This window comes from Hakea prostrata, chromosome 5, assembly GCF_041222555.1.
Source record: "Hakea prostrata isolate BN-2017 chromosome 5, UWA_Hpros_2, whole genome shotgun sequence".
NCBI classification, from domain to species: domain Eukaryota; kingdom Viridiplantae; phylum Streptophyta; class Magnoliopsida; order Proteales; family Proteaceae; genus Hakea; species Hakea prostrata.
The window spans coordinates 44,314,860-44,341,670 of NC_142604.1; the positions used below are offsets into that span (position 1 = coordinate 44,314,860).

The window sequence follows — 26,811 nt, forward strand, 5'->3', positions numbered from 1 at the left end:
TGTAATGAAAAGCTATTATAATACACTTTACTAAGAGCTTGTACGATAGTATCACACTTTGTTCCTCCAAGTTACAGTATGCAATACTATTCCAACAACAAGAAAAAAAAACTTTTTTCTTTTTAATTCTAGACTAAAAAATGTAAACACCATTAAGGGTTGTACTATCAACTAGCATTTCTTAGTGAAGAGATCACAAATTCGATGATTCCTATAATATATGTAAAAGTCTCACCCTTAATATAAAGCTGTCAATTCCCAAAAATCTTAATGTTTAAGGTTTCAAATAAACTAGAAGTGAAGAAAAATTGCATAGTATGACAACCTTAGAAGATTAAATAATTACAAGAAACGAACATAATAAACATAGGCCATTCGTGAAATAAGCTAGGAAAAATTGGGATTTTACATGCCCCCCACCCAATAAACGGAAATAGTATTATCTTTTGGCTTCTTAATTCTAAAAGAACAAAATGGATATCAAATAATCATAACAACAATATCTTTTTTTTTTTTTGACGGTACAAAGGTGTTATTATGTAACAATATCTTTTAACACAATAGAAATGAATGGGCAATAGTAATTTCATAAGAAGCACGATTTCTTTAGTAGTTAAACTAAAATACAAGGGGACAATAGTAATTATCCTTGTTTTTTTTTCATGTTAGGGCTTGCAAAGGAGAAGATGAAGAAGGTTTTCAAAGTTATTTTTTTCATGATGGGGTGCGATTTCGATTTCGTGAAATCAATCCCTTAAATATGTATGCTTTATTTTAGTAATTCTAAATGAAAACTACCTATTGTGGTGTTTTAAAATCACCTCATTTATACTAAAATATAGAATCAAATGATTCCATGAAATTGTATGGTTATAAATCATTTCTAAACCAAATGGCTTTTAAAAATTTGAATCATGATTCCCTAAAAGCTGATTCCACGTAATTGCGTAACCAAACACAACCTAATATAAGTTTCTATTTAATCAAAAATAATTTTGAATTTTGAGTTCCCTCGTGGCTTAGTGGCAAATCCTGCTTTATATATTTTTCTTATTTTTGAGTTATATGCAAAAGCTATGACGACGGTGTAGTCTAAGTCCTCATAAGCTGGCCTGGGATAACCTTAATTTAAAATAAATAAATAAATAATAATCCAAAATTAAATGACAAACGGCGCCAATGAGCTATTCAAACTTGTGTACTCTTTCTGTGCTGCCTGAGTATGTCAAAGCCCTTTCCGGCTTTCCGTCTCTGACGTCCTCTGTGTACTGATCCTGTTCACAGTCCATACCTCACTGAATCAATTCTATTTCTCATGAATCAGAAACCAAGACTTCCATATCTGAAACTCCAAATCTTTTCAGTCTTTCTTTGCTTCTCTTCCCACTCTCAGTTCCGAGATGCCATCTAGATACTGCCATGGATAGGGAGGCTAATCCTCCTGCGCCACCTACAACTTCGCATTCCCTTTCCCGTCTCTCTCACGCCTTCTCTTCGTCGTCAACATCAACATCTTCATCATCTACATCCTCATCATCTTCAACCCCAGATTTTGTTCAGCATGTACGAGCCGCTCTCAAGCGTCACAGGCCTTTTGGTAAATCTCCTGCTCTTGGATTTCAAAATTTTCATTTAAGTCTAAGCATATGTAGTTGTTGAACTTGGAATTTAGGGTTTCATTTCTTTTAGTTCGTAGCTCGTAAAAAGTTAAAAAGGTAATTTAGGGTTCTTCTTATTTATGTTGATTTTCAGGTACAATGCAGCCTGAAAGGCTACGACCGAGGCGTGTACTGGTATCCCAGAGAGAACCAGAAAAGGGGAATGAGATGTTTCAAGATGCGGTGTCATCTAAACAGACTAATGCAACGCAGGATTTGATTGCTGAGTGGGAAAATAAGGTAGCTGTTGCTGTACAAGTTCCTGATGATTCATCAACTACGCTTCCTTCCATTTCGGCAACTGTCACACAAGCCCATGACCCAGAAATGGAACCACATGGTGTTAAGGGACATCAAGAAAAACTTGATCTTGATGGCCTCAGTGATAATGGAGTATCTCAATGCCTCCCTGCGGTTGTTGGTCCAAAGAAAGTTCAAGTTCCCTTAGGCAGCAATATGGATCCCCAGAGTGAGTAACCTATACTTGGAAATAGGAATTAGTTACAGTTACAATAATTATTATCTTAAGCAGCTTTTGCTGCTACATGTCTTGTACCCATGGTTCTGTTTATGCAGGGGCCGATGAACTGATGGCCACTGAAGTAGACAACTTGTCATCTCATTTGAGTTCTCTTGCATTAACAGAAATGGAGTGGATTGGAAGCAGTCAGGTTGAGACATCTACTGCTAATGATCACCACTTGAAGCAGCAAAAAGTTTTAGATACCAGCTTGAGGTCTGATGGTGGAATTTCTTCATTGCTGGCAAAAAGAAGTGCATTGCACCAGGACCAGCAGCATCGATTAATGGCATTTACTGCAAAGGACATCGGCCAACCCATGATTCAATCCTCTCTTGTGTCAACATGTGCAACCACAACACCAGTCCATTCATCATCTGCGCCGATACCGAGTTCAACAACCCACACCTCTTGTCTTCGAGATAGCAGTTCTCATGTAGAAATGGAATCTTGTGAAGATCTTAAGGGAAATCCTCAACCGACAGCTCAGGGGGATGCTGTGAAGCCTTGTTCTACATTTCAGCAGAAAAGTGAGATATTAGTAGACCAGAAAGATGTTCCGAAACAAGCATCTGCATTTGCTTGTGATCCTGCATTTAGAGTAAATGATCGTGGCCTGTTGAATGTTCAACAAAGCAGTTTTGCTAAGGAATGTGAGCTGCCACATGATGCACAAGTTGACCATGGAAAGGATTCTCAGTATGATGATAATCCTAAGAAGGAAAAAGGGATTTTGGGTGATGATCGTCATGTAATTTATCAGGCTCCATCATTAGGAAACTCATGTTTAAATGAGAAATTGGAACCTTCCAAATCAGAAAAAACAGAAAAGGCTTCAAGTGGAAAAGGGACATCTGTTCGTAAAAGGAATGAGGCAGATTTGTTCTTTAGAGTTAATGGGAAACTCTACCAAAAGCTTGGCAAGATTGGAAGTGGAGGAAGTAGTGAGGTCTACAAAGTCATTTCAGCTGATTGTACAATCTATGCCCTTAAGAGGATCAAGCTTAAAGGTCGTGATTATTCTACTGCATTTGGGTTTTGCCAGGAGATTGAGTATCTAAACAAGCTGAAGGGAAAAAGCAACATCATTCAACTTATTGACTACGAGGTATCAAACTGTGTAATCACATACATTGTATTTCCATGATTTGAATATTTTTATTTATCTCATGCTAAAGATGCCCCTGGTCTAATGCTTTTCAATGCTGTTATGTCTTTACTTCTAATTTTGGCAAAGGTGACTTGACATTTTTCAATCCAAGTAGTATGGCAATGTCACTATTATCAGATTGTAAATGTCATAAAATACATGCATCAATAGTTTTCTATTCCATTAGTATTAGAATTAGGAATTAGATAGTAGAATTCAAATTGAATTCTAAATAAATTAAAAAAAAGAAGTTATGAAAAAAAGAAAAAAAACTTAACTTTCACTCTTAACTAGAGTTTAAATGACTTTTATCTGAATGAACATGGATGGTGGAACTTGATGCAATAATGAGGTTGCTTCATTGTGATCACGTGGTCACATTTTTATTTCACTAGAATTAGCCTCCCCACAAAGTGGGTTTAAGGCTGTGTACGGTATGATCCTCCCCAGTCCCACAAAGGCCGGAGCTTCCACAGTGAGTATACCTTGTATCTATATGATCATAGAATCACCTAAAAGTGAGCTCGGAGAGAGGGGAGAGATATTTTTTTATGAATTCAACACTAGTTGAAGGATAAAATGTGAAAGTCATTACTTAGATATTGAAACAAATGTAGGCCATAGCACAATTAGTTTGACGTAATTCGTAAATCATAATTATTACGTTGTAAAATTGGAGGACAAGGCACAATCCTTAAAAGATGGGCTTTTAGATGAATCACCAAGCATCATTGTTTGGTTTGCATTTTCCTAACTTTTTGTTTCATTTTGGTGAAACAACAAAAAATATTACAATTAATTACATCTTTTTGTAATTTCGACCAAAACTTGCCTATTTCGCCAGTTTTGTCTTGGAGAAGGGGAATTCACCTCCTTCGCTTGGATTTTTGCCACATCAGTTCCTCACACTGGTGGAAATTGGAATACACTGCTGGTTTGCCACATCTCCTCAGATTGAAGAATGCCTCTGTATGTCTTATCTGATGCTGCAATGTCTTCAAAGTTTTTTCCAAGTTGGCTGAATTGATGTAAACAATTTAAGGAAAATAGGCTTACTTTTGTGGAGTGGTCTGTCTGGAAACAATCCTTGGGTTGCTTGGTTAATGTAACCCTAGGTTGAACGGGATCAAATAACGGCCAGTTTTTGGATGATCTCAATTAGAATCAGCTCAGTTGGAAACTAGAGGTTCCTAGTAGGAATAGGACTGAATGGTAGAAGGCTAATTTCAAGAAGATGGTCTGCTCAGATTGCAACCCGATTCAAACGGTTTTGTTTGGATGATAAAGTCCAAAGGGGATAAAGATCCAATGGTCGGATTGGGCTGGGTAGTATAATGCACCTTGTGTATTTCCTTCAAGAAGTTGCATGTTTGCAAAACAGCAGCTTGTTTGAACCTGAAACTTAGGGTTTATGTTGGTTAGATGGGGCAGCAAGGTAGGTTATGATTTGGAGGTATTGTGGGATGAATTTGGGAGGGTTCCAATGGTGTACATGGATTGTAGGTACATCCTTATGAATGAGGATCTCCAAAAACAAAAGTAAAAGTTCAATGGTAAAGATGGATGGGGGTATGGGGATGTGATCTCCTTTCCAAGACATCAGCTTTTAGTGGCAGATCTCTAAGGACGGGTTCCATAGTCAATTTATGACATTAGGATTCCTGAACACCAATCTTGGGTTTTGATCCACTAGTACAACACAAGATTGACCTCTCCAGAAGAGAAAGCTGTCCACGAAAGGAATAACTGGGTTCAAAAACTATAATTCTAGGATTGTATCTTTGTTCTTCGCTTGAGGGGGTGAAAATAATGTTCTTACAAAGTTGACTTGAAAAAGGAAATGGTATAACAAACTATACTAAAACTTGAAATAGAAACTAACAAAAATCCGAACGTAGTTAGAATTCCTACTAGACTTGGGAAATGAACTAGGACTTGGTAACTAATTAAACAACAACAAGCCTTGTCCCAACTAAATGGGTTGGCTACATGGATTCTTTCCTTTAGCTTTGATTGAGGCCATGCTAGATACAAGCCTAAGCTATGCATATCCTTTCTTTTCAATTCTCTTGAGGTTATCTTAGGTCTACCCCTAGCTCTTCTAATTCCTTCAATCTGAATTATTTCACAACAGGGGCATTTATAGGCTTCCATTGAACATGACCGTGCCACCTCAAACGACTTTCTCATAGCTTATCACTTAGCGAAGCTACTCTTATATAATCATTCCTTATCTTATCCTTCCTAATTTTGCCACTCATCCATCTTGGCATCCTCATTTTTGCTACACTTCATCCACCCTTTTTTATTCTTTGGGAAATATCATCCTCTATATCACCTTTTTTATTTATGATTGAACCAAGGTACCTAAAACAATTGCTTTGAGGAATCTCCCTATCATCTTATCGTCTGCCCGATCACTACCGAAGTTACAAACTAGATATTATGTCTTCGTTCTACTTAGTTTAAAGCCTTTTGATTCCAAAGTTGCTCTCAATGATTCTAACATGGTATTAATCCCTACTTAAGTCTCACCTATCAGCACAATATCATCAGCAAAATGCATACACCAAGGAACCTCGTCTTGAATGTCTTTTGTTAATTAAAATCATATTTAAAATGTAGGAGACTTGTTTGACCTTCACATAAAGTGGAACAGCTAATTCTAGTTGTCATTGGAATTTTAAGTGGTCACATGACCTCTATAGAAATTAGTCAATTACCAAGTTATTAAACTTAAATTCACATATCACCTTGGTAACCTACCAAGTAAACCCTTGGAATAAAGGATCCAACTTCTATATGACCCAATCCCAGGCTTGTGCAACTAATTAGATGCCCATATAGGTGTTGGATCTGCATAATTGGGTGTACTGTACATATATATTGGGAGTATGGTCAAATGAGTTTCTTTTATTGTAAGCCTGTTTGATGTGCCTATATTATGGCAGGAGATAGGACTACATGGTTTATATTAATGGTTACCCTCATATCTATCTATCCTGTATATATTTGGATGCTTTCCTTTCATTTATGCAGATCTTTAGTCAGTTAGGGTTACTTTCATACTGAGCTATTGGTTGGAAGAATTTTTAGCTTAGCTTGAGTGTTTTATATCAGTTTGTAACAGATTTCCTTGGCCCCGCAGACAATCTTTGTCCAAATACATCTAAATCCTCATTTTCCTTTCTAGGTGACAGATAAAAGATTGCTTGAGGAAGTCATGAATGGTTCAATGAATATAAAAGATGGCAGAATCAAGGATGATGGGTACATTTACATGGTTCTTGAATATGGAGAAATTGATTTGGCTCATATGCTGTCACAGAAGTGGAAAGAGATGGATAGTTCCAATTGGTTCATGGATGAGAATTGGCTCCGTTTCTATTGGCAGGTAACCTGTCAGCACCATTTTTCAATTTGTGGTTATTACTGTGAGAGAAGTTGTGAGAATTCTCTCTTCTCTCTCTCTCTCTCTCTCTCTATATATATATATATATATATATATGTATGTATCTTCCTTCTACAAGAAGTTACTCAGAATGCTGGCAAGATATCTATGGGCTGGCTGCTTGCTTTTTTGAGACGAGCGTTCTGTGCCTTATTTGTTCCTAATCTGCCTGATAAATACTGAAAAATTCTCATGTTCCTTTCGGGGACTCCTGACAATGAATTACCTCATTTTCCCTGGTTGATTTATTTTTTCTGCCCTAGGTATCCATTTGAAAGAGCAATCCAAATTCCAAATTGGAAGCAAGGGAAGAGTCTGCCTTAGAATATGTGAAAATCTATAATATCCTTCCTCTTCAACTCATTTGCAAAATGCCCTTCAACTTGAAACTCAAGGTTGAATATTTCAGCTCTGAATGAATCTTTTCCCAATGGATGAAAAGAAAGCATTACCTCATTGTAATATGATGATTATAATCTGACCATACCCTGTGTTCCTGATGCTCCTGGTTAACATGTTGGCAACAATCATTTCAAGTTGAGAAACATTTTAGGGGAGGCCTTCAAATCTGATAAACTATTTTCTCATGTGAAAGTGATACAAAATAATATGGATCTCTGAACAACAGCAGAAGAACATCTGATGAGGCATCATAGTAGCTGCCTAACAAGCTACCTTAATGGTGATCTTGTCAATAACCACCTTAGCATCAGATGCATGTCCAGAATCAGGCTTTTATGCTGCTGCTGACCGACTACACCATATAATGGCAATAAGGACTGCCTTCAAAATGAATTCTATCTTCTTTCCTTAATGGTAAGATGCCAGAACAGAATTAGGTGATTTACATCCTTGGGAAAAGTCTCATTCTTTTTGAATTGCCTGCAGAAAATGGATCCAGATTCTGGAAGCCAAGGGGTAAAATTGGTTATGGATGCCCGTCCTTTGTACATGAAAGTCACTAGTGTAGCCTCAATTGAATGAGGGCTAGTTCTTTGGTTCTTCCATGATCTTTTAAGAGAACCAACTCAAATGGGGCCAAGAAACGGTTTCTTGAAATTTTGGTAATGGGCCATGGGGATTGTTTTTGGATATGGGTTGTAATGAGATGAAAAAATGGTAAAAGGATGTTCTGGGTCTATGTGAAAACTCCCATTTATCACATATGGGGTGGTTAGATTTGGTTTCAGGGGAAAAGAGTTAGGTTTGAACAAAGTCAAGAAAATAGGGTAATTGGGGGAGGGTGGGTGGGGGAATACTAGAGATTTTGATAGCATAGGGGTACCTAATGACGATGGAGTGGAATGAAACTTGAATCGAGTCTTGCTTTTGGAGGGAAAAGAAGGGAATGGAACTTGAGGTTGAGGATTTCAAACAGAATAAAAAGGTGATAGGTTAGGGAATGGATTGTTGGTTGCCAGATGTTTGGTGGGGGCCTTAAAGATGCTTGGATCAAGTGGAGATGGATATTTAAAAGTCAATCCTTCAGCCACAAGAAGGAACCAGGCTTGAGTTCATCATGGGCCTCAATGTTTCTTCAATCCTGGATCTACCAAATTTAATAAAACATTGTTGTTGCAGCAAAACACACAAAGGGACTTGAAACTGAGAATAACTTTATTGAAAAAAATTTCAAAGGGTAGCCTTCCATCGAACTGACTAGGCTATAACAAAAATCCTAGATTTCTAGTGGCAATAGGACTCTTAACAAACAAAGAAAGGAGTTATATTTGGACTAGAGTTCCTAACTAACTGAACATTATTAAACCAATTATACTAATTAACTAATCTATTTTCGTACTTGGTCTAGATTCTCAATTTCAGGCCCATGACCACATAAACATGTGGAATGAAGGCCTAACACCCATATCTTTCAAACCCCGGGTTGATTCCAGAGGAAAATAATCCAACCAGTGTTGGATATGTGTCAGACATGTCAGGAAGAAGGAACCATGCTACCCTATCTCCCCTACAGCAGATCACAAGTTTGTTCCTTCTTGTGGGTTATCTCCTGCCCTTGTATGCTGGGTTTTTATTTATTTATTTTGCTTTAAGATGTTAGGGTGGGGGTGTTGCTTGTTGGGCTTCTCTAATAGGATTTTAGGAGCCAACTCCTAGTAAGCAGACTCATTGGCACCTCTGGAACATGCACTTGATGGGGCCTGGGCATTTCAATAAGGCTTAAATTGAAAAGGGCATCTATGGTTGTTTCATCAAAATAGTCAACTTAAAAATAACCCTAAAGAAAGATCTGGAGTAGCATCTACAATCTGAATTTTGGGATCCTGATTCTTCTTTCCTGGCAGGCCTTATAGTGGTAAAACACCCTAATGTCTATCATCAAGACTCCCAAAATTCTGAATCTCTAAATTCTATTCTAGGACTTGTTTGAGGGTTTAAACTATTGGAGTGTTAGGGAATATTTCAGGGTGGTTTGATGCAAAATCATCACCAAATTGGGCTTCTTTCCTTGGAAATATGGTTCAGGATTGGGTCATACATGTCTTGGCCATTGGTTCTATGGGTTTACTTTGTAACTGGCCAATTCGATGGGCGTAAAATATGGTTGAAAGTAGGAAACTAGATTTATTTCATTAGTTTGGTTGGAGTCCTGTTTTGAGTCTGTTTTCTTTATTTTTTTCATTTTCCTAGTCAGTCTAGATTACCTAATAGCTCAAGTAATTAGCTAAGCCTTTCCATTTTAGTATATGAGCCTATTTTTGGAGTCAGTTTTTTTTATTTGTTCCTAGTTTGCGTTTAAAACTATGTCAGCTAGCTGGCTATAATAGATGTAATTGTTTAGTTGAGTCATGAATTGAATTTTGAGTTTTGTTTTCTTGGTGGCTTGTTGTCAATGAATATAACATCCTCCCCCCACCGGGCGGGCCCTTTTCTCTTGCTCTCTTATGCACTTTCTTCTCCTTAATGTTACTTGAATTTCTAACAAGATCAATTCTTCTTATCATCAATTTAACCTACTGTTCTGTTATGAAATTGTAAGTTGAACCATCCCTATACCCAATTCTTCTTTTGAACTTCTAAATTCGTTTTTCTTTCGCTTTTTATTTTCGTACTGTCCAGAAAACTCAAATTTCCTTCTTAGATCTACACATATCTAACCATTAGAATGATCCCAAACTTTAGGGTTGATCCCCACATATCATTAACTAAACTCTTTCCTATTGTGAGTCATAAGTTGAGTCTAGTTGGGAGTTTGGTCTATTAGAGAAGTCTTTATTGCATAGGTGAGCTGACTCTTACCAGTGTATCTTGGTGGTAAACCTCCTCGTCCCTCACTGTCACCTACTGCTGGTGGTGGTGGTCTCTCCCTAGGATCAGCTGAATCCTAATCACGAGGTCCAACATTCTCATTGTCATCATGCCCTCCGTCACCTCCAGCATCATTATCATCATCGTGTGGGGATGCCCGAGTTGATGCGTCATTCTCGGTCTCCGACCACACAATCAAATCTTCACTGGGGGTGGATACACTGGGGTATGGCAGGAAGGGACGAGTGGGTGCTGCATGTGCACTCCCCTCATAGGCCAAGAAGTCATCCACATCAACCCCCATCTGCTTTGCAATGTGTCTGTTGGGATGACCTCTCTCCTCATCCATCACCAATTGTCCTCTTTCCATATCCAATCAAATAGTGGGTCCTCATCATCCTCCTCCAGCTCAAAGATCCCGGCCAACTCGATCATGTTATTCTTTCTGTCCATCTCTTGTCTAATATGATCCTCCTTTATTCTCATATTATAGTGCACGCCAACATGGTCTTCTAGACATTTCACACCCAATCGGTTATGCCTCTTTGAGTGGATGAGGTTGAAGGCTCTCTAATTCCGCTCACACTTACAGGTATAACATGTTTGTTAGAGCACTCTACATGCAATCATCGTTAGGTGGGTTGAGTCATGACCATATTGCAACCAACATTCAGCTGCAAAAAACATAGGCTTGAAGTCAATACTTAAGCAAGTAACTAAAAGGTAGAATATAAATAATTAAATACATAATGGCTTAACTTACCCCCAAAGCTGGAATCCCGTCCTGATATGGCCACAAAGCGACCGAAACTCCTAGTAGCATCCCTGAATGCCTTAATTTAAAATGAAGTAAAAACAATATCTAAGTTAATACTTTAACTTATTATGAAACTACGAATTGTGAATTATCTCCATCTCACCTCCATAATGATGATTGCTTTTTTGGATGGATCCGGTTCCATCATCTCCACTACAGTTTAGATGACATCTATCGAGTTTTGCCTCATCCCAGGCATGTCTTTATAGTGGTACTTGGGATTTAGATAGTATGTTGTGCAACGAAAAACAAGAATAAGAGGGAATAGCTTGATAATAAAATGGAAGTTAAGTCCACCAATAGACTTAATAACTCACTATCCGTATGTAGTGGATGGTTCAACTACTTCTCCCATCTGTTGCGGATGATATTGAGGACTCTTTGGTTGCCGAATGGGTGGATCTGAGCAACCTACTTCTGCATCAAGTCCACTATAGCCCATATGTGTGGTAGAGTAGGTCTTCTCTACTAATCTAACATTCTCAACACATGCACCACAAGCTCAAGCATCACAACAATCTTCACATTATTCTAGAAGGTATCACTCAGTATGGTATTTTGGGCTCTCCACACTATTGTGGTTGAAGAAACCTCGCAATTAAACCACTCCTTCGATGCAAACATGGTCCTAAGGTCAACCTTCTTCCTCTTAAAGCTCTGTTCGCCTCTTTCATGATCTTTTCTATGGGGAACCACTACAAGCGGTTTAAACTTCGACCATTGTTTCTTTCTTTATACTGTGAAGGGGAGCAAAGCCCCTTTTTTGCTCCCTTTATTGATAGATCACTGGCAGTGCAATCCAATTGGTTGCAAATCCGGTAATTCCTAGCCTCACCAACTCACCTTGACAACGGTGCCTCATCATTTTTAGTGCAAAGGAATGGTTATAGATGAAAGTGCTCACATGTTTTGCTTCCTCCACCACTTTCTTCACAAGAGGCACTTGCATGTCTTTTAGCATGAGGTTAATGCAATAAGTAGCACATGGAGTCCAAAAAAGTTTATATTTGTCCAAGTAAGCATTTCCAAATTAGTAATGAACATCTAGTATGTATGCATATATTTAAAAATTAAAATTAGTACTAGAAGACTAGAAGTAAAAGCATGTTTTGATACCTTGGGTTCTCTTCCATCTTTATCGTAGCTCTCTTATATTTAGAGCCATTATCTGTCACAATCTAGACCATATTTTCCACTCCAACCTCCTTCACCACTTGCTTCAATAATTTGTAAATGTATTTTGCATCCTTCTTCTCACTGGATGCATCCACTAACTTGAGGAACACTATCCTCCCATCACAGTTCAATAAGAAATTGATGATAGATTGTCTAATGGGACCAGTCCAACCATCACACATAACTGTCACTCCCTAGTGAGCCCACATAGACTGCATTCCTTCAATATAATCATTCAAATCCTGTTTATGCCTAGGTAGGTTCACATTATAGATCTCATGTGCAGTGGGCCCTATATGCCCCTCCTAGCCCAACTTGTTTCCTTAATCATATCCTTGTAGTGGGGCCCCTGGGTTGCATGTGCTAGAATGCTATGGTACAATGCCCATTTAGAAAAAGCCATCCCCACTTTCTCCTTCACGCTTCCCCACAAATGCTTCAACTTTTTTTGCTAATACCCAGTCTTTCTAAATAGGGTCGAATCTGTACAAAGAATATCAACATCTGGATTTGTAGCATGTGTTGATGAAGCTCGCCCCGTTGGGGCTTGTGGCGTACGAATCTCCTCTCTCACACTCTTAAGTCCTCCTCATAGGGCCTCCCAAGCTACTTCCCATTTACCTCTTGGCTTCCTAGAGAAACCACAACTCATAGCCATCTGCTACCTCCGCATATGATCCATCTTCACCTACACCCTACTCATCATTATCCCCTTCTCATCTATGTAGACTCTTAAATCAGGCTCACATCCATACTCTCCTAGCTCCTCTAGATCAAGTCCTGTTCTTGTAGGTCTGGGAGGTCATCTAGGCATGCATCCTCGAACTTCTCCCTCTGTATTCTCTTCTCTTTCCTCTTTGCTTTCCAATAGCCAAGTATGAGGCAATTGCCTTCTTGATCTCTGCAGGCACCTTGGGGCATCTTGTTACATTCCTACTTTCCTTAGCTAGATGCACCTTCAATCTAGCAGCCTCACCTCCTCCTATCTGTTTCTTGCAATAATTGCACTCACTCTTCTTCCTATCAGCTGTCACTAGCCTTCTCTATTGCCAAGCTATGTCCGATATCCTTAAAGAGAGTGCCTAATACAAGAATTACTCACTAAGTATCTTAAAAAGCATTGCATAAAGCTCAAAAAATTACATTCATGCTTTCATAAATAATCTCCTATTTTTAAATATATAACAGAAATTAAATAGTATTCTTTTAATGTTTAAATAATTAATAAAAAGATTTTAATATATTTTAAATGATTACAATTAATAATTAACAACAAAAAAATCTGATTCAACATCACAACATAGATCAAGTGATGGTGTCTCTCATTCATCAATTTAAAGCTCATACATGAGTATATACATGTGTATTTTAGGAATATAACTGTTTTAGAAAATAATTTTAAAACACATAAAAATAAAAAAAGTAGCAACATCCAAAAATTAATTTTAAATCCACACAATCATAGATCAACTCTCTAGACTAAACATACATTAATTTGAATACAACTGAGTTGGTTTGAGGCATAAACAAAACAAAAACAAAAAATGGGAAAGTTAGTTAACTCACATTGTTAGATTCTCAAAAACTCAACAATGGAGGAGCAAGAGTGGAGTAGGAATGCAAAGGAGTTGCTAAAACGAGGTGAAATGAGGAGACAAACCAAAAAAAAAAAAAAAACTCAAGAAAAACCAAGAAATGGCTCGAAATGATTTCTGGTAAAACTTGTAGAAAGTGTCGGAATTTCGCATATTCCGTTGAAAACATGCATTTTATAAATCTGCATGTATCATTTTCAGCCGAAACAAGGATTTTGTGTCATTTTGCCCGAAATCCCCACATGTTTCGGTCAAAATATGGTACTAGGATGAAATTTTTTGCATTTCGTCTTCTTTTTTGGATTTTGCAGAGAATTATCGGTTGAAATTATGACGGAGTCCTAGTCTAGTTAAGAGTTCCAGTTGGAATCTAATTGAAAAAGATTCCTTTTGGATAATTACCTATGTATTTTGCAAGTTTATTTAGAAGACTCCTATGATTGGTATTTGTTGGTTGAGTTCTAATAGGAGTTCAACTCTATTAGAGTTTGTGTTCATGTAAATTTCTATTTCTTGTTATCAAAGTAAGGGTATTTATGTAATAGTGTTTTTTCCACTTTATTATAAATATAGGGCTTGAGATCACATTGATCAATAAGCCATTCTACCACAATAGGCTTTCTCAACATGGCATCAAAGCCTTGAGACAATTAGGGAAGAACAAGAACAGACGGAAAAAAGAGAGAAAGAAGAAGAGAAGAAGAACCACCGCCGCAACAGGCTATCGCAAACTTGTCGCTGCTGCATCGCAAACTTACAGCTGCTACACCACCATCGACCTGAGATTAACTGCAGCCACTATCGCCTTGACCTGCAACACCCATCACAGCCTTGAAACCTAACCTGCAGCCACCATCGACCTGAGATTAACTGCAGCCACTGTTGCCTTGACCTGCAACACCCATCACAGCAGTGAGTTACTTTTTGAACCATCGATCATAGTATCTTGTTCCTTCCTCTGATTTTTTTCCTCTTTGTCTAAAACTCTTTGTCTGAAATGAGAAGCTTCTTAAAAACTATTTCAATCCTTGAATTAACATCCCAACTTTATTCGAACCATATTTAGGTTTTTTCCCTCCTTACATGTGATTCTATTACCAAAAAACAAAAAAGAAAAAAATACTGATGTTTCAGGGGTTTTGTTGGTAAATTTGCATATTTTCAGGTTCTTATTTGTATATTTGCATAGTTTCAGAGATTTATTTGTAAATTTGCCTAGTTTCATGGGCTTGTTTGTAAATTTACATAGTTTTAGGGACTCATTTGTAAATTTGCATAGTTTTATGGACCTATGTGTAAATGTGCATTGTTTCAAGGACTTATTTGCAAATTCAGTTTTTCTAGGGGCTTATTTGTAATTTCCCATATTAAAAAAATAAAAAAATAAAAAAAGAAGAAGAAGAAGAAAGAAAGAAAGAAAGAAAGAAAAGAAAAGAAGAAAAAGAAAGAAACATGGGGTTCCTTATATGCACATTTTGAATCGTGGTTTGGCTATTGCATTCTGTGACGTTTCAACTATTTTTGAAAGGGTGAAAATTGAAGAACTGCAAGACAATTTTTTCAATATGACAACTACCAATGGTACTACTGCTTCCACTGGCTCCAAACCTTACCTCACTTTTCATCCTCTTTCGGTAAGATTTGATGGAACAAATTATTTGATATGGTATCGATCTGCTTACATGACTATTGCTGGAAGATGACTTGTTGGACACATTACGGGCTCCACTATCAAACGTACTACCACAGGTGTTTCACAGGATAAATGGATCATGAATGACTCTCTTATTATGTCATTCCTTTTGAATTCCATGAATCCAAATATTGCCCGTGGATACCTATTATTTTATACTGCATCCCAAATCTGGAAGGCTACTACTGAAACATATGGGCAGGTTGGGGAATGATGCACAGGTTTATGAATTACAAAAGAAGCTTCATGAAACTACCTAAAAGGATCTGACTATGGCCCAATATTATGCTAAGTTGCGATCTCTTTAGCAATAGTTGGATTATTATGGGCATTATCACCCCACTAATCCAGATGATGTGACTACTGACTACTTATAGGAAGCACGTTGATAAGATTCGGGTATATCACTTCTTGGCAAGCTTGAATGTGGAGTATGATTAGATCAAAGTGCAAGTATTAATTCATTCTTCCTTTCCTACACTAGAATGGTCTTATGCCCTTGTTCAATGAGAGGAAAGCCGTCGATTAGCCATGCTTCATGCTCCTATTATGGAGTCAGCCTTACAGTCTGTTAGCACTAAATCTGATTCGGCTTAAGAGATTGTCAAGTGTGAGCACTGTCACAAAACATATCATCTTAAGGCCAATTGTTGGAAGCTCCATGGGAATCCTGCTAATTTTGAGCAAAAAAGAGCACAAAGAAGGGGAAAACCGAAAGCTAATCTTTCTGAGACAGTTTCCACAACACCCTCTGTCGACATTGGTTTTTCACAGGAGTTAGCTACTCTGCGGCGCATTCTACAGTCTTCTACTGCTGGTACAACCTCTACTATTGCTTCCTCCACTACCCATACCAACTCATACCTTGCTACTTTAGGTAAACTTTTATAGACTATCGTGTCTCTTCAGTTTCTGCTCCTTGGATCATTGATACAGGAGCCACAAATCATATGACAGGTTAATCATTTTTTTGTTACATTATGCTCCAATTTTCGGAAAAGATAAACTTTGAATTGCTAATGGCTCCTATTCTTCTATTGTTGGAAAAGGGACCATTCAACATTCTCCATCACTTTCTTTGTCTATAGTTTTACGCGTTCCCTCTTTCTCTACTAACTTTCTCTCTACCAATAGTCTTACACATGACTTGAATTGTAAAGTGATTTTTTCCCCATCTTACTGTGTCTTCCAGGATCTAGTAACGGGGAAGGAGATTGGACGTGGTAAATAGACTATATACTTTATTTGTTGGAGCCAATTGGAGGATTTACTTCTGCTCTGACTGCATCTTTTAATCAGGTCCATTCGGTAATATCAGACCTTCAATAGTGGCACCGTAGGCTAGGTCACCCCCCTATAAGGACTCTTAAGAAAGTATTTCCCAATTTAGTTTCTTGTAAAAAGGATGAATTTTTTTGTGAAGCTTGGCATTTTTGTGAAGCAGATTCGTTTTACTTATTTACCTTCTCTTCATAATAGAAAATCTATTATTTTTGGACTAATTCATACTAATGTGTGGGGTCCTTGCCAACGTGTGTCTATTACTGGCCATAGGTATTTTGTTACTTTTATTGATTGTCACTCTTGTTCTACATGGATTTTTCTTTTAAAACATAAAAAAATGAGGTTTTTTTATGTTTTCGTGATTTTTATAATATGATTAAGATTCGTTTCAATGCCATTGTGAAGATCCTTCGCACTAACAATGGCATAGAGTATATTGATGGTGAATTTCAGAGATATCTCTCTAACTCTGGCATAATACACCAGACCAATTGTGTTGATACAACTGCCCAAAATGGGGTTGCTGAAAGGAAGAATCGGCATCTTTTAGAGATATTCCGTTCCCTTATGATTGCTATGAATGTCTCTGACTAATACTAGAGTGATGCTATATTCATTGCCTCTTACTTTATAAATAAGATGCCCAGTAGGATACTTGGTTTTAAATGTCCTAATAAGCTTCTCAAGGGAACCTCTTATTTTATTACCCCCTTAAAGGTTTTTGAATGTGTTTGTTATGCCAGAATCACAAACCATCAAAGTAAGCTGGCTCCCCACGGCCTACGGTGCATTTTTCTAAGGTATTTAGCTACTCAGAAAGGGTACAAATGTTATCATCCTTCTTCTAAGAAAACCATGTCTCTATGGATGTCATTTTTAATGAGTCTTGCCCTTACTATACACCTATCCAATGGGAGATTCCTATAGGAGAGGTGCTCTTTCCAACTTTAGACCTCTCTATCAATACCACCACAACACAACTTAGGAGTTCAAGAAGTGTTTCCTGTCCAGGGGGAGACTTCAACCAGTATACTTGAGGACTCGAATTCTCCCCCTCCGTTTCCCGAACCATGTGAAGAACCTGGTCAGAGGGAGACCACTCCTGTGAGGCACACTATTGAGGTCTTTCACAACAAGATTGACCAAAATAAGGGGGTGCAAACTTATTAGATGAAGAATTACAACTAGCTAAAGCAGGTGGAGAAATGTGACACATTACCACTTCAATCTCCTGCTCCAGAATCAGATTCTCCTGTTCCCCTTGAGGTATCTTCTTTCGATCTTCCTATTCCTGTTAGAAAAGGAGTCAGATCTTGTACTCAACATCACATAGCTAAATATGTCTCTTATGACTCTTTGTCTGACTCTTGTCGTGCTTTTATATCCTCTATCATCTATATCTGTTCCTAAAAGTTGGTAGGAAAAACAATCAGTGGGCTGCAAATGGGTGTTTGTGGTTAAGCAAAATATGGATGGATCAATCAACAAGTTGAAGGCTAGACTAGTTGCAAAGGGGTTTACCTAGACTTATGGGGTTGATTATCAAGAGACTTTTGCCCCTGTTGCGAAACTAAACACTGTTAGAGTTCTGTTGTCTGTAACTGTGAACAAATACTGAAACTTGTACCAACTAGATGTAAAGAATGCCTTCTTACATGGGAAGTTAGAGAAAGAAGTCTATATGAAAATCCCACATGGTTTCTCCGATGACAATACTATAGGGAAAGTTTGTCGGTTGAAGAGGTCAATTTATGGGTTAAAATAGTCTCCTAGATGCTGGTTTGGACGTCTCCTGAAGGCAATGACTTCTATTGGGTACAATCAAAGTAATGTTGATCATACATTATTTGTCAAAAAGTCAGGTACTAACATCACACGTCTTATTGTTTATGTGGACGATATTGTCATCGCGGGAATGATGGTGAAGAAATTCAAAGGTTGAAGGACTTTCTTGGCAGAGAGTTCAAAATTAAAGATCTAGGAAAGTTACAATACTTTTTTAGGGATTGAGGTGGCTCGATCAAAGAAGGGTATATTCCTATCTTGAAGAAAATATGTCCTAGATTTATTATTAAAAGTGGGAATGTTGGGGTGTAAAGCAGTTGATACCTCTATTGAAGCTGGAGCTAAACTTAAAGAAAAAGAGGGAGAACCAGTGGACAAAGGAAGATACCAAAGGCCGATAGGGAAGCTTATTTACTTATCCCACACCAGGCTAGACATCGCTTATGCCATGGGGATAGTGAGCCAATTCATGCATGATCCATATTTAGTTCATATGAATGCTGTTAGCAAAATACTACAATATTTGAAGGAAACTCCTGGAAAAGGAATACTTTTGTCACCCACTGATAATCTAATAGTTGAAGCATACACTGATGCAGACTAGGCGGGATCTCCAGACAGGAAGTCAATTTCAGGTTACTGTATCTTTATTGGAGGTAATCTAGTTATTTGGAGAAGTAAGAAACAGAATGTGGTAGCTTTATCCAGTACCGAAGCTGAATATAGAGCTATGGTTTGTGGAGTTTGTGAGCTACTATGGTTGAAAGACTTGCTATAAGATATTGAAGTCCAAGTTCCAAACCATATGATGCTATATTGTGACAACAAGGCTGCTATTAGTATTGCTAATAATCTTGTGCAACATGATCAAACTAAGCACATTGAAATTGATAGGTTTTTTGTCAAAGGAAAGCTAGAACAAGAGCTTATTTGCATGCCTTTTGTGAGGTCCAAAGATCAAGTGGCAGATGTTTTCACTAAGGGTTTTAAAAAAGGAGATTTCCTTCTTATTGTAGGCAAGTTGGGATGACTAATATCTATGCCTCAACTTGAGGGGGAGTGTTGGATTCTACTAGGAGTTCAATTAGAGTTTGTGTTCATGTAAATTTCTATTTTTTGTTACCCAAGTAAGGGTATTTATGTAATAGTGTTCTTTCCACTTATTATAAATAGGGGCTTGAGATCACATTGATCAATAAGCCATTCTACCGCAATCGGCTTTCTCAACAGTATTGAGTTGTAAAGGGAATTTTAATCCTAATTGGATTCTCTAGTTAGAGTCCATGTCTAATTAATTAGTTAGAGTCCAAGTTGAGCCCAAATAAATGTTAAGTTGTAAGGCTATAAATAGCCCCTCTAATAAGAGTTAAGTTGGAGTTATTGAATAAATCAGAGGCTTGGGCCATTGGGGAGGAACCCTTGTAGCCTGGGATGAAGAGTAATTCTTTGGGCAATTCAGCAAATTCCAGCAAATCTAGCATCCTTCTTAATCTCACAGCAGCAGCCCCTCTCTCCAAGTAAGTACAGCCCTTCCCCCTCAATCACAACCTATCCCAGCCCCCCCAAACCTCCGCAGCCCTCCCCCCCCCCGGCGACGGCCCCCCCCCCCCCTATTCATCTCCTCCTTGCGCCTTTTTCTTCCGGAAGAAACCAACCCCCCCTTCCTCCCCCCCCCCCCCCCCTCCCCCTTCTTTTTCTTCTTTTCTCGCGGGAAAAAGAAGAAGAAAAAAAAAAAAAAAAAAGAAAGAAGGAGAAGAAGAAAAAGAAAGGAAAGACCAAGAAGAAGAAGATTCAAGATTTCATCCAAGACTCAGTGACTCACCCAATTTTCCCAACCGCAAGCTTCCTCTTTCTTTTCCCTTAACTGTAGACTTCCCAATCCTTTCCCACCCTTTCTGTAATTGATAAATCCCTAATACATCTCACCTAGAAATTTTTCTCCGCTCGAATTATCCGTTACTTATCCAAATCATCCCAAAACCATACCCATATTAACCCTAATTCATCCTTCCCTTTTCATATCAATCCCAATGTACCCCATCCATTTTCTTACAAACCTTAGTTTATCCAATCCCTTGCCATTCCCTTCCTAGAACCATGATACACAATATATTATCCTTTTCTTCACCAAAACCATCCCATAGGGTATCCCATAGTTATAATTATCACAAACATACACAAACCCAAACCATTCAGCTTTGTTAAACCACCATTACTCAAGATTCTTCTCCAAACCATCCCATAAATAAACTTAACCGCATTGAGAGCTCAATTATTTGCTGGTTCTTATTAACCTAGAAGGTCTAACCTAGACCCCGGGTTACATTACTTTGATTCATCTTTTCTATTCCATCCTCAATGAGATGATTAGAAGTGTTCAAGTAGTGAAAGAGACGTACTTCAATAAGAACACAATTATAGTAGGAATCCTGGCAATCTGAAGCTAACTAAAACACATGCTAAATATCCTAATCAAATTCAAAATCTAATTTACATAATTATCCTAATAAATAAATGAGAAAATCTTACATTCTTTTTAAAACTCCGAAAAACAAACTCCTACTTTATCTAACTACAAGCTGGACTTGGGGCCTGCTGAATAGGAAGAATAATCTCCTAGGTTACTGTTCATGCTACTGTAGTGTGACGGGTAGCTGGTTGTGCTGCATTAGAAATCATCAACACTTCAAAGTCAGGGATGTACAACCAGTTTTTGCATCTTATTCAGATTTACCATAATGGACCTCTAAATTTATTTTTTAAACCTGTAACTGAAAATGGCAAAGAAAGAAGAGGGCTTTCTGACATCAGGTTTGTGTTCAATTTGTTTTTTTTTGGTAGTTATTGGTGCATTTAATTTTTTTAATACCATTCCTGTATGAAAAAGCTGATTTTATTACTGAACACTGACATAAGCCAAAACAATGTTGAGAATATGTATTCTAAATCGAGGATAGATATCAGAGTCAAAGAAACATTGAAACCTGATAAAGGAATCTTTTTGTCAATGGAATTTCTGAACAAAACTATATAAATAGTACATTGTAGTGACACATTGGAATCTGTAAGCACTTACCAGTTATTATATATAAAGTGTGTGACATAAATAGACGTGATAGTTTTCTCTCAGCAAGTATGATAGAACTCATAATTCATTGTGAGGTTAAAATTTGTGTACTGCATGTAGTTTCGGGAAAAAAAATACCGGAGACGGCACACTAGGATTCCATGGGGGTGTTGTACAGAATTTAGCTGCAGTTACATTTTGTTCATTTTGAAGTGACGTACTTTATGTAAGATTTTAGTGTAGTTGAGTGAAGAACTGTAGCCAAGTGTAAGACTATTTAATTGACCCGATCAGCCTAGTGACAGATCTTCATTGACTGTGGAAAGAATGTGTCATGTCAATAAAAAATTAATCAGTTATTGAGCAAGAGATCACTGTTTGGTTGTGTAGCCTCTGCACCAGTGGTGGGCCATTGGAGCATATGCAGGGGCATTTTTTTCAGAAGGGAGGGGCAGGAATTACGCATGCTCTTTGTGTTTGGGCAGAGGAGCCACATGGCCAAGAAGCATTCCTTTTTCCTACAGTTATGTTATCTGTTTTAGTTGCCAGTAGGTCTACATAGTATATCAACTAAGTTTTCTCTAGCATTTTACAGAGAAGGACTAGAAAGAGTATTATTTCTGTCTGTTTAGGTCCTTAGGGGAAAGCAAGTGACAGCAATCCATAAACTTTTAAAGTTAACAGTTATTAATTTTAATAGTTTTGGACATCCCAGGATACCAATGTCTTTGGTTCATTATCTTCAGAAACTAAAATCTTTTAATTCTCCTTTTTTCAGGTGGTGGTTGTTGTTGCTGCTGTTGTGTGTTTTTGTGTGCGTAAAGAATCTTAAAATTCTTACCTCCATTACTGGGAGACATGTGAAGGACACGTAGTTCTTCATCAATCCAGGCTTCTTGTGTCCCCCTCCCCCCTTTTTTGAAATATGGAATTGTGATAACAGGGGTTACTTCTAAAACATCTTATATACTTCATCAACTTCCTTATTGTAGGATGTGATTAGGGCATTTTAATTGAATTTTTATTTAGGCCTATTGATATATCTGAAGGAGGCCTCAGCATTTGCAGAATTGAAGATTTCAATATTGCGGGGCTTCTCAAGCTCATCTAGAGAATTTCCTCCAAGGAAAGCTCCATTTGGGTTGACTGGGTTTATTCGTACCTCTTAATGAATAACTCCTTCTGGTCTGCTTCTCCCCCTTCCAACTCCTCTTGCACTTTGAAGAAACTCCTTTCCCTTCACCCCCTTGCCCTCTCTACTATGTCTTTCTCAATCGCCAATGGATCCAACATTTCCTTCAGTTTGATCCCTGGCATCCTCTTGGGATTCTCTATCATGTCCTTGGTGCCAGAGCAGTCTAGTCCTTTGGCATCCCCAAACTCTGCCCTGTCTCTCACTTCCTTAGTGACGGATCTTGGACCCCCCCCCCTCCACCTTCCATCAGGAGCTTAACCTTGTTGGTTCCTTCTCCCCCCATCCCCACTTCTCCTCCCCCTTGTGACCAACTCCTCTGGCTCCCCTCAGAAAACTTCCTTTTCTCCACTGCTGCTTGGAACCATATCCGTAGCCCATCCCCTCAGTCCCTTGGTCCAAGCTTGCTTGGTTCAAGGGAAACATCTCCCATCAAGCCTTTACTGTTTGGAAAGCCCTCTTCCTCTGCCTTCGCACCCGATCCCTTCTTATCCACCGCTTTTTCTTGGTCAGCCCCTCATGTATCTTCTGTTATGAGGTTGAGACCACCCCGCACCTTTTTTTTTGTCTGTCCCTTCTCTTGTCCTATTTGGATATGTGCCCATTCCTCTATTTGTCCTAGATCTAGGTGCCCTCAGCCCCTGGACATTGATTGCTGATGGTTTGCTTCTCCATTTGGAGGCTCTTCATCGCCAACACCATAGAGAACTTCTAGGAGCCTGCCTCTCGCACATTTGGATGGAGTGTAACTTTCGTAGATGGACCACCAAACCCTGTTCCTCAGATCAGATTTGGAAAGCCATATGTAATGATGTCAGCTCTAGGATTTCCTTTTTGCCTCACAAATCTCTCGTGGACTCCCCAAGGAACAGGCTCATTGTTGTTACCCAGGGTCTAGATAGCTCTTTGTTAGTTTCTTTGAGGCCTTCTTAGCCTGGTTCCCTTTTTCTTCCCCCCTTGTACTTTCTTCTTCCCTTCGGGATGTTTATATTATATTCATTTATTCATCCAAAAAAAAAAAAAAAGAGTGATATTGTTGGGAAAATGAAAGATATTCTCTCAGGCTCTCAGCATCCCACTGGTATATGTGCAGTGATAAATTTCTTTTATCTTATTAGGGTTGGATCTTTGGGAAAGTGTTATCCAGCATCCTGCTTATTTCTAAGCTTGTGAAAAGAGATGGAGATCATATATGTTTCTTTTGATGGATGGATAATAAATGTGTTGACAGTTGTGTCTGTGTTCTTTAATTTCAGCGTGGTTCAGTGAGCCTTGGCAGTAGTGGTTGCTGTATGATCTACCTGTGGAAGACAACATTTTGAAGAATTGTGTTTCTGTACTGTTATGAATAATAGCTTGCTAAACTTTAGGAATTTGCATTCATGTGTGCAACAGACCAAGTATAACTTTTGTCAGTTTAAAGTATAACATCACATTAGCATATCTATCTGTACATGATGTTTGATTGACATATCTAATCTTTTGCAAGCCCTGCAAATGGGCAAAATGCGGTTCTCTTTCTGGAAAATATTGACATGTTCACATCCTTCAGCAAATACTTCAAGCAGTAAATACAATACATGAAGAACGCATTGTACACTCAGACTTGAAACCAGCTAACTTCCTTCTTGTTAAAGGTTCACTTAAATTGATTGACTTTGGAATTGCTAAAGCCATAATGAGTGATACGACCAACATCCAACGAGATTCACAGGTGATAATCTTTATATTTCCTGTCCCCATAAACACTTTTTTGAGACTTTTCTTGTCTGTCAATTAATTAGATTCGCAACTGTAGGTGGGTACACTGAGTTACATGTCTCCAGAAGCATTCATGTGTAATGAGGATGATGCAAATGGAAACACAATCAAGTGTGGTCGACCATCAGATATCTGGTCCCTTGGATGCATTCTTTATCAAATGGTATATGGGAAGACTCCATTTGCAGAATACAAGACATTCTGGGCTAAGTTCAAAGTCATAACTGATCCAAATCACGAGATTGTTTATTGGGCCAGTTTCAAATCCTTTGCTGCTTGACCTAATGAAGAAGTGTCTTGCATGGGATCGCAATGAAAGGTGGCGGATACCCCAACTACTTCAACACCCCTTCCTTGTGCCTCCTGTACCATCGCAGCTATCACCGTCATCGTCTCAAAACTGTAAACTGCTTCAGCTAATGGCTGAAGGGTATGGAAATGATCACAAAATGTCTACTCTATTTTCTCAGCTTCAACAAATCCTAACAGACCCAGGTTCTCTATTGACATCTCAAGATCAACATTGTGAGTTGCTCTCAAAAATTTCAAGGCTTTGCAATCAACTGCAGCAACACATAGCAAGCCTTGGAAAGGAGTAAGATTTAAAACTACAGTGATAATCTGCTAATGTGATGTAATCTCTTTGCAAAAGGGAAAAGGTTATTGTTTTGTGAAGACCATTCCCTATTTTACCCCTTGTAGTTATTGGTGCCATTTCATGTTGTGGTTTAACGAATAATGTAAAGAGTTTACACTGGGTTTGCCAAAGAATGAAAGAGTAACTAGTATCTGTATTGCATTTATTAAGTTCCATTTTGCTTGTGTAGTTTTTTGTTGAGGAGGAATGCTCTTGTTTGTGTCCACCTTAGTTTCATCCATGCTGTCATGTAATGCTTCAGTACTGCATCTTTCATTCTAATGGTCATTTTTTTTTTTTTTTATTTTTTTTTTTTATTTATTATTTTTTTTTTTTTTGAGAAAATGAGACTTTATATTAATAGAAATAAATAGAATACAAACAATAATACAGGATTAGGTTCTAAAGAACCTACGACCTTGTTGCTCTTCTACAACATATTGAGAGAACTGAGCAAGCAAAGAGAGAGGATCCAACAAAATTTCTTGGTCCGACGTTGCCAATCCGGCTAAAAAATCCGCGCACCTATTAGTCTCCCTAACACCATGCACCAAAATATACTCCTGAAACAAGGATTTCAAGTGAAGAATATCCTCAACAATGTGTAGTATCCCCCAATGTGGGCGGTAAGTACCCAGTAAAGTCCTAATTGCCACTTCGGAGTCTGAATGCACCAAAACCTTATTGCAGCCGTATTGCTGTGCAAATTGCAAGCCACACCGAATTGCAAGCATCTCAGCATGAAAATCACCCACATTAGCACAGCCACCAGAACAAGCAAAAATAACATCACCTTTGCAATTTCGAGCCATAGCATCATACCCTCCAATATGTCCCCGGAGAGAACCATCACAGTTGATTAGGACCCAACCCCATGGCGGTGGTAACCAATAATGAACAAAACTCTTAACCTGAGCAAAAGAAACCGAAATACCCCAACTAGAGAAGAATTGTCTATGTCTCGGGCAATCCTCCACCGCTAGCTTTGCAAATTGAAACCGTAATCGGGTCATCTTAGCCACTAAGTAAAAGATGTCAAGGTCACTCTGAGAGCCCTTCTGAAAGGTACGATTATTCCTTTCCTGCCACAAAAAGTAAATCATGGTTACAAAGCTGAATCGTCTCACATCATTCAAGCTATCGGATCCCCTGAAATGCTCAATGCACCATTGCAAGGCTTCTGCCCACAAGAGAGGACTTGGATCCTTGAGCCCATGAAGGATCATGAGACGGCTCCAAACACCAAACGAGAAAGGACAGGAGAAGAAGATATGAGCATGCGATTCTTCTACCGATTGGCATAATGAGCAAGTTGGGTCAATATTCTTACCCCATGAGATTAATCGGTCCTTGGTAGGAAGGCGCTCAAGGCAGGCTAGCCAAGCAACAAAAGCGAATCGTTTTGGATTTTTAGAAGACCAAATCACATTATACCAAGCCACTTCTTCACTTGCTTGACGAAGCATACTATAAGCCGAACTAATAGTGAAATCACCTGAAGAACTGGCTGTCCACACTAGCTTGTCCCCCTCCAAACGACGAAATATGGGCGTCTTAGAAATTTCAAGCCACTTGTCACGAATCACAGGATCATTTACCTCTCCATTCCACATTTCATGATCACCTATCAAGTCTTAAACGCGAGAATGAGGCTCCCTGCCAACCGCAGTAGACACCAACAACCCAGGGCTATATAGTGGACCCGATTCCAACCATGGATCAAACCAAGTTGATATGGTGGATCCGTCATGCACT

General features: G+C 38.4%; 1 protein-coding gene across 1 annotated transcript; it reads left to right on the forward strand.

Annotated features, from left to right (window-relative positions):
- The first annotated feature begins 1,192 nt into the window (after positions 1-1,192).
- Positions 1,193-25,291, forward strand: LOC149016064 (serine/threonine-protein kinase MPS1-like). Its single transcript, XM_089157206.1, is given in 7 exon segments — positions 1,193-1,597; positions 1,753-2,127; positions 2,235-3,286; positions 6,522-6,722; positions 24,211-24,372; positions 24,457-24,669; positions 24,671-25,291. Coding segments are annotated over 7 exon segments (2,529 nt in total). The 5' UTR covers positions 1,193-1,419; the 3' UTR covers positions 25,019-25,291.
- The last annotated feature ends 1,520 nt before the right edge of the window (positions 25,292-26,811 follow it).